The 8,207-nt window shown below is 39.5% G+C and overlaps 1 protein-coding gene across 1 annotated transcript in view; it reads left to right on the top strand.

Annotated features, from left to right (window-relative positions):
* TMEM67 (transmembrane protein 67) overlaps nucleotides 1-8,207 on the top strand; it is a gene marked incomplete at its 5' end in the record, with an annotated part of 57,304 nt that overhangs the window by 23,143 nt on the left and 25,954 nt on the right. Inside the window, 4 exons of the mRNA XM_004697716.4 lie at nucleotides 39-162; nucleotides 1,858-1,963; nucleotides 4,847-4,903; nucleotides 6,584-6,682. Of these exons, the coding sequence (XP_004697773.3) occupies nucleotides 39-162; nucleotides 1,858-1,963; nucleotides 4,847-4,903; nucleotides 6,584-6,682 (386 nt within the window). The remainder of the gene's footprint in view (nucleotides 1-38; nucleotides 163-1,857; nucleotides 1,964-4,846; nucleotides 4,904-6,583; nucleotides 6,683-8,207) is intronic.

The raw sequence follows: 8,207 nt of genomic DNA, 5'->3' as shown, positions 1-8,207 counted from the left end.
CTTAATCTCAATCTTTGTTTTTCTTTTTCTAATAAAAGACAGTAGTTCTGGCAAGTGGCTCCTGACTCGGCGCATGTTCTTGGTGGATGCAGTGAGTGGACGAGAAAACGACTTAGGAGGTCATCCACGAGTCGTTCGCGTTGCTACCCAAGTGTCAGTGAGGTAAACAAATGTCTAAGGCATTACATTAGCATAGGTGTACTTGGGAACGTATTGAAGTGAAAATGGTTGCTATTAAATACGAGGTGAAAACAATCAGAACAGCTGAATTTGGTTAACAAATGTAGGTGTTTGTTTTTTTTAATTAAATACTTTTATCGGAGTTTCTTACATCTCATCACAATCCATACATTCATCTAGTGTGTCAAGCACATTTGCACATATGCCACCATCATCATTTTCAAAGCATTCTTTTCCCACTTGAGTCCCTGATATCAGCTCCCCATTTCTCCCCTGTCCCTGCCTGCCCTCCCTCACGAACCCTTGATAAGTTATAGATTATTATTTTCATATCTTACATCCTCCTGCGTTGCCTCTCACCCACTTTTCTGTTGTTCATCCCCCTGGGAAGGGGTTCTAGTGTGCAAATGTAGGTTTTTAGAGATTGGTTTTGTAGAGTGATGTACCTTTAGAGTGTAAGAGCCAAAGGCAGAGTTAGACAAGAGTATTTTGAGGCGACCCACCTAACCCTGCACAAGTAGGACTGGGTTGAGGGTGCTGGGCAAGTGAACAAGAGCCCGTGGGTTGAAATGGTACTTTAGAGGGAGTGCTTCTGGGGGTTGTGATAGCAGAATTGCCTTCTCCTTGTAGCCTTTAAAGTGGGCATGTTGGTTCTGCATTAGGCTGCGACCCTCAAATTCAATAGTTAGAAACCACAAGCCGTTCCTAGGAAGAAAGATGGGGCTTTCTACTCTTGTAAGCAGTTACAGTCTCAGAAACTCACAGGGGCAGTTCTACCTGTCCTGTAGGGTCGCTTAGAGTTGGCATCGACTAGATGGCAGGGAATTTGGGTTTTTGGGTTCTGGATTGATCAAAATTCTATGATCAATACTTCCCTCTTTCTAAGAAAATACTTTTAACTATGAGCATCCCTAGCGGTAGATTCTTGTCTCTAAAGCTGTCGACTGCCCTGCCTACTCCTTGTGATGTAGTTTGCGTGAGTTTGGCACTCTGAAACACTACAGTCGACATTTTCCCCATTTCAGTATTTCATCTTGACTCTCATAACAAACTCAGAAGGTAAACTGCTGAAGCTTTGTCTTGGGTCTTACTGAAATCCTGCATATTGTGTTTGCAGGATTTCCTCAAACTGCCAATCCCTGGCAAGAAAACAAAAAACCTATCAGGCCTAAATTGATCTTAGTGAAGCCAGGCTGGCTTCTAGCAATTGACACGTTCCATTACGAGTTCACAAGCTGCACAGTCCTAACGCAGCAACATGTAGCCTACTCGTGCCAGACACACCACCAGACCTGACACGCGTGATTAAGTATTCAGCTTTCACCTTTTAAAACCAGGATTTATCTGCCTTTCTCTAGGCTTCCTGTAGCTCTTCTTGGAGAATCCCTCTAAGATGGCTCATGGTGCTTCAGTCATTTGGTTTATAAACTTCATAGCACCTGGATTGAGGAGAAACATTTCTAATTTGTTTCATTGGGCAGGTTTTAATATTAAAGTTTTGACCACTTATATGTTCTATAATGTTACAACTACCTTATTTTATCTTTATTTTATTATTAGCTGGTTGGTTCAGAGATCAATAGCATTGTAGTAAGTTAAAAAGGAATGATAATATAATTATGCTTGCAGCCCTAGATGCCTTTATACCTAAACAAGTGTTTGTTTGTTTATTTTTAGCATCCGCCTTGTTCCCAACACAAAAAGTGGAAACATCTACCCCCCCTTAATTACCATTGCCTACAGTGACATTGATATCAAAGACCCCAGCCTCCAGTCTGTGAAGGTAAGCTCTTTACTGCTTTAGGATGTGTGAGGACAGTACAGATGCAGTTTAAATCATGGTCAAAAGACAGTGGTTTTCCAAGTTTCAAATAAACCCTGCTGTATATATATTCATCTTAACTGGTTTTTCTAGCAATAGTAAGATTTTCAGTATAAAACAGCATGAATGAAGTTTTTTAGTAAGCAGTGTCCCCAGCAGTCAGGCGCCCTATTGGGGTGTACTTGTGATCGGGTGCATCTGCTATTGTCCTGTGGCCGCCTTCTGGTCAGACTAGGTCTCCTCGCCTGAATTACAGCTTTACTTCTTCTTACCACTCCATAGCCCACTTGATGGGAAGAAAACCCAAAACCAAAGAGAAGGCAGTGGAACAAAGCAGAGCTACACAGGCTCAATTCTTCTTCTCAACCTCAACAGTCAGAGAAAGCACCCCTGCTTTCAAGGGGAATCGTCAGAGAAGGGGAGAGAGAAAAGCCAGGAGTTAAACTCTGTGTGTTTTCCTCCTAGGGGTTGAGAAGATATTCCTGTTCCTCTATAGAAACATGAGTAGCGAGGGACAAACATTCCTCACTCCCAAGGCTCATTATTAGCGTTTAATTTCTACTATTTTACTTTTTGAAATTTTGATGTGATTGGTCCTTCAGCTAGTGCTTTTAGCCTCCCTATTATACTTATAGTTGGACTCATTTCCTATCAGATGCAGGCCTTAATTAAGCAAAAAGTAAAAGCACAATACAAGTTTGAAAGATTTCCCTTTTCCCTTGTATTACCTAATCTAATGTTAAAATTAGTTTCCGCTTTGTATATGCTGTAAGAAGAGGGGAAAAACATGCTTAGTAATAAAGCCTGGTTAACAATGTCCTGGAGTCATCATGGGTAATGAAGAATATGTGAGTGTGTATATTTTTGCATGTGGAGGTGTGTAGGGGCTTCAAATAAATTACAGCCACTATAATGTCTCGATAATTTCAAAGAATCTTTATTCGGTTGTAACCGGACTGCTAGAATCTAAAAGCCGTTTTTTGATTTGCAGTCCTGAGTGCACAGTTCAGTTCATCTTTAAAGGCAAAAACTCTTATCATTTGTCTAGGTCTTCAGCAAGTGTGAACAGAAGCAGAAAGCAAAATTAATGTTATTCTTTAGAGTTAGTGAGCATTACAGACTACAGCATTGATTATAACATCCTGGTTGATAAAATAAATATAGTAATATCCTGGTTACAATATCAAAAGGAAAAATATTATTAATTACAATGCTCTGATCTCGAGAAAATGAGCATACATTCTAAAATTGATCACTAAAAAAAAAAAAAATCACTAGTGGGACTTTCCGAGATGGGAGGGGGAAGGAGGCGGGTCATTCAGCAATCAACAAGATGGTGTTACAGTGGCTAGTGCTAGTCTGTTTCCAGTAAGTTTTAAAGATGCCACATTTTTATACAAATAGCAGGTGCCTTCTACAGTACATTTCTTTGTCAGCTACCAAGTCCCTCAGGAAGTGTCTTTGTAAGTGCTGCTATGCCAATTTTTTATCTTACATGTTGCTGTGGGGAAAAAAAATGAGCTTCGTGTGTTTTAAAAGTCCCAGAGAGGAGTTGACAGACACACATAGAAGACATATGTTATTTTTGTAAAAATACTGTGTATGTAATAAAACGTTTGCTGTTTCAGTATTCCTCACATTTCCAGTTCATTGACATTAATTTTGTTCATCATGTTGTTTAACCATCACTTTCATCTCTGCCCAAATTTTACCATCAAGAGTATATATATTTTAATATAAAACACTGCAGGGTTTTTCCTTAAATATTATGGTGCAACACTAACCCTTGATACACCTTGAAATACGTAAAAAAGGAGTTAAGAGAATCATGAAACTTTGCTGTCAAGACCTACCTCAAATTTATTCTAAATGTAAAACTACAGCTACTTCATTTCTTATTAATGTCGCATGACAGCTGTTGCAAAAAGTCTACCTTAGTGTTAAGTATCCAACACTTTCCTGATCTCTAATGAACAGCGAATTAATGTGCAGTATGGCTGGTGGTTTCAGACTGCTGACTCTGGTTAGCAGTCTAATACATAACCCACTCAGCCACCAGGGTGCTCCACACCTTTCCTGAATTTGTTATTTTCTGTTTTATTGAATTTAGCTGCGATTTGGGGGATGAGATGATACCTTGTTGCTACTTGGATTTGCTGGACTCTCTACCTGTCCTTTAGGACTATTATGAGCCAGCATAGACAATGTGTTTGGTGTGGTTTTTTTGTTTTTTTTTAATGACTAAAGACGCTGGCTGGTGGTGCAGTGGTTACGCATTTACTACTAACCACAAGGTCAGCAGTTTGAAACCACCAGATGGTGCTCCATAGGAGAAAGATGAGGCTTTCAACTCCTATAAAGAGTTGCAGTCTCAGAAACCCACAGGGCCAGTTGTACCCTGTCCTATAGGGTCAATATGAATCAGATCATAAGTAAAAGCTTTTAAAAAATTGAATATACTTAGTTTGGTTTGAATTGCCATTAATGAACCTAACCTAGCCTCTGATGAACCCCTTTCTTTAATGGTTGCTCAAGGGAGATATTTTAAACTTTGTGGCAGATTCCCTAACAAATAACCCATTTTATATATACCATATATGCTTGTGTATAAGCCGAGTCTTTCAGCACATTTTTTAATGCAGTTTTTGTGGTAAAATTAGGTGCCTCAGCTGATATTCGGGTCGGCTTATGCTCGGGTATATATGGTAAGTGAAGGTTAGTTCTAGTAATATCGGTAGTTTAAAAATACGGCATTTAAGGTACAAGCCAACGACAACTGTATTTTTATAATGAGAATATTTGCGTAATTTCAGTATGACCAATTTGCTCTCTCTTAACTACCAGATTTCGTTCTCAGTCAACTATGAAATGAATCAAGGAGGGGCACACGTCCAGACAGATGTGAGTTTATTTTAACACCTTGAAATATTTATAGTATGCCTAGGAGCCTTGCTGGTGTAGTGGTTACCCTTGGGTCTGTGATCTGCGTGTTCAGTAGTGTGAAAATACCAGCAACTCCTGACAGGCCTCGTTACTCTTGGAAACAGATGCAGTCTCAGAAACCCACAGGGCGTCACTGTGAGGCAGCATTGACTCAGTGTCAGTGAGTTTGGTTTGGTTTTTAATAAATTATAAACCAAAAAACAAATAGAAAAGTTTCAAAATAGTATAGCATATGTACTCATCCAATTTCCCCTATATTAACTAACATTTTACATTATCCATAGTACAATGATCAGAATCCAGAAATTAATATTGATGCAGTCTTCTTGACTTAACTGTGTACCCCTTGAATTTTACCAGTTCCTCCAATGTCATAATTTTTCTCTTTAAGGATCCAAGCCAGGAGTCCAGGCTTCCACATTGCTTTCGCTGTTCTGTCTTCTTAGTCTCCTCTGATCTGCAACAGTTTCATCGTTTTTCTCTTCTTTTTTTACCCCATGACCAAAACACTTTTGAAGAACAGCCGCTAATTACAGTGGACTCTTGAGCAAAGGCGGGTTTGCACTGCAGGATGGTGTAGGCACTAAGCACGGGCTTTCTTCCCATGTTGCTACCGTGCTGAGCCAAGTGTTACCAGTAACCACTTAAAACGCGAGCTGAAACTAATCATCTTCAAGTTAACACAGCGGTTCTCAACCTATGGGTTGCGACCCCTTTGGGGGTCGAAGGACCCTTTCACAGGGTCGGCCGATTCATAACAGTAGCAAAATTACAGTGATGAAGTAGCAACGAAAATATTTTTATAGTTGGGGGTCACCACGACATGAACTGTATTAAAGGGTCGTGTCATTAGGAAAGTTGAGAAGCACCGAGTTAGCAGTTTGTCTCCCCAGTGAGGGGGTGTCGAAGGTTGAGGGGCTGGCAGTTACTGCAGAGAAGAATAAGTTGATGTCTACAGCACTTGAGCTTACCACAGTAGCAGCGGGAGAAACGATCTTAGGTTTAACTTGTGTTGTTCAAGGGTCCACTGTACTTTGTAGAATGGCCCTCAGTTTGGGTTTGCCTGCTGTTTTCCCAGGCTTAGACTGAGTTTGTGTAGTGTTGGCAAAGGTACCACAGAATGATGCTGTGCCTTCCAAGTGCAGCACATCAGGCCCACCCGCATGTTAGTGTGTCTCATTACTGGTTGTGCCGACTCTCATTGCGGATGCCACAGAGCTTGCCTTCATCCTCGTGCCCTCCAGTTTTAGCATCCGTTGATTGTTGGCTATAGAAAGTGCCACTGTGATATTTGCTTGATTGAGGTTATTTCTGTCATTCCTTGTGTATTTATTCATTGGTATTGTAAGGAGGAGCTGTCCCTTCTTCCCTACTTATGTGTCTGTTCCTTACTTCTTTAAATCTATGCACTCAGGGGTATTTATTTTATTCTAGTGATTATAATCTGCTACTATCTTTTTTTTAACCTTCATATTTTTCCAGACTTTTAGCTATTGAGAATTCTTTCATCATGACCCGTTTGTCCTTTCCCCCCCTCCTCATTTTGTGAGCATTTTCTTACTTTCTATTTACAGTTGTTTTAAACAGTTGAGAGAAGTTGTATAACTCCTAAAATGTTCTTATTTCCTTATTTTTTAGATTGCTTTGGGTGTGTTGGGGGGCCTGGCTGTTCTCTTGTCTCTCTTGAAGACAGCAGGATGGAAGAGGCGTATTGGAAGCCCCATGGTTGACTTACAGGTGTGATCTCAGAGGAGTTTCTAAACGATATTTTTATCTTGTCACTTCTCATAGGAGACAGCTGGAGGCCTTGAGTTTCTGTGGGGCGTAGGACGAGGATGTGTGTACATACTCATTTCCCTTCCTCACTGCTCTATCACAATCTCCACTTCGGGCAGTGCGGTTCCTAGTTCATCACAGCCTTGCCAGTGCTTGCTCTCTCTGGCCTTCCGTTTTTGTCAGTTTGATGATATAAAGTAGTATTTTATTGTAAGCTGCTTGTTTATATCCCTTGACCATTTTTCTCTATTTGATTTTCAGTTTTTGTAGTTTAACGGAGCTTTTTGTATATTCTAAATATGAGTCCTTTTGTAGCTTTTGATGTTGAAATACTGTTTCCAAATTTATGACCATCTTTTTTATAAAATCAAAGTGATGCTTTGTTTAACAGAATTTTAATATTGTCACACCTGAATATGTTTTTATGGTATGTAATTTCAGGAAAGATTTTTTTGGTCTTAAGATCACAAAAATACTCTATGAACTTTAGTTTTCCTTCTTTAATCTTTTTGTGCATGTATGTGTATATATATATATGTACATATTTATTATTCTAATTTTTACATTTACTATGTACTGAAGCTTTCTATTACCACTAATCTTTATAGTCTCAGAAACTCAGAGGGACAGTTATACCCTTTCCTATTATAAGATTATATGATTATAATGATTAATTATATGATTATATTATTATTATTATATGAGTCAGAATCGACCTGGCCTAAAGCCTATGTGTTAAGGAGTCAAATGTGTATAGGGTTGGGACTGGAGGGAGAAGGGCAGGTGGGGCTTGGTTTCCTGTTTGGGATAATTAAGAAGAGCTTTCCAGGGAGGCAGACTTTAAACTGGGATATCTATTTATTCACAACCAATCACTGAAGACCTGTGTACGTGCCTGGCACTATTTTAGGCTCAGGTGGTAGTGAGCAAAGACAGACTTGATTTCTGCCATCAGCTCACAATCATTCACCAGAGGCACAGGAAAATGTTTGATAAGACAATTCCCTTTTCCTAAAATATTGAAGATGAAATTGTGGAATAGTTAAGCTTTGGATAAATGGAAGTGACCTATGAGGTTAGAAAGTTAAGTTTGGTCCGTATACTAAGGGACCTTGTGGGTAAAAATGTATATTATGTAGTTGGTGAGGAGCCAGTTAGACATTCCAAGAGAGTAGTGTAACCCTTAGGGCGCTAACTCTGACGATAGCATGGAGGATAAATTAGGGTGGGGGTTTCCAAATTAGGGGAAAATCAGGAAGCAGTTCTAATGGTCATAAGGGTACAGGATAAAACAGGGCGTAAGACCACAAGGTAAGGATCAGAAATATAGATAGGGGGTGCATTGATCTGATTTTATAAGAGGATGCTGCATGGATACATGAAATAAGATTTTAAGCCTGAGAAGTTCAATGGATGGTATGTAGTTTAAAATGGTGTAAGTATAAATAAACTGAGCCTTAAGTTTAACAGGTTACCTTTTTTTTTT

The sequence above is a fragment of the Echinops telfairi genome, unplaced genomic scaffold (genome assembly GCF_000313985.2).
Source record: "Echinops telfairi isolate 266 unplaced genomic scaffold, ASM31398v2 ScPeMD7_1;HRSCAF=3_0, whole genome shotgun sequence".
Classification (NCBI taxonomy): Eukaryota; Metazoa; Chordata; class Mammalia; order Afrosoricida; family Tenrecidae; genus Echinops; species Echinops telfairi.
Note: the sequence above shows the minus strand (reverse complement) of the source record. Positions and strands in the feature narration are given on the sequence as shown.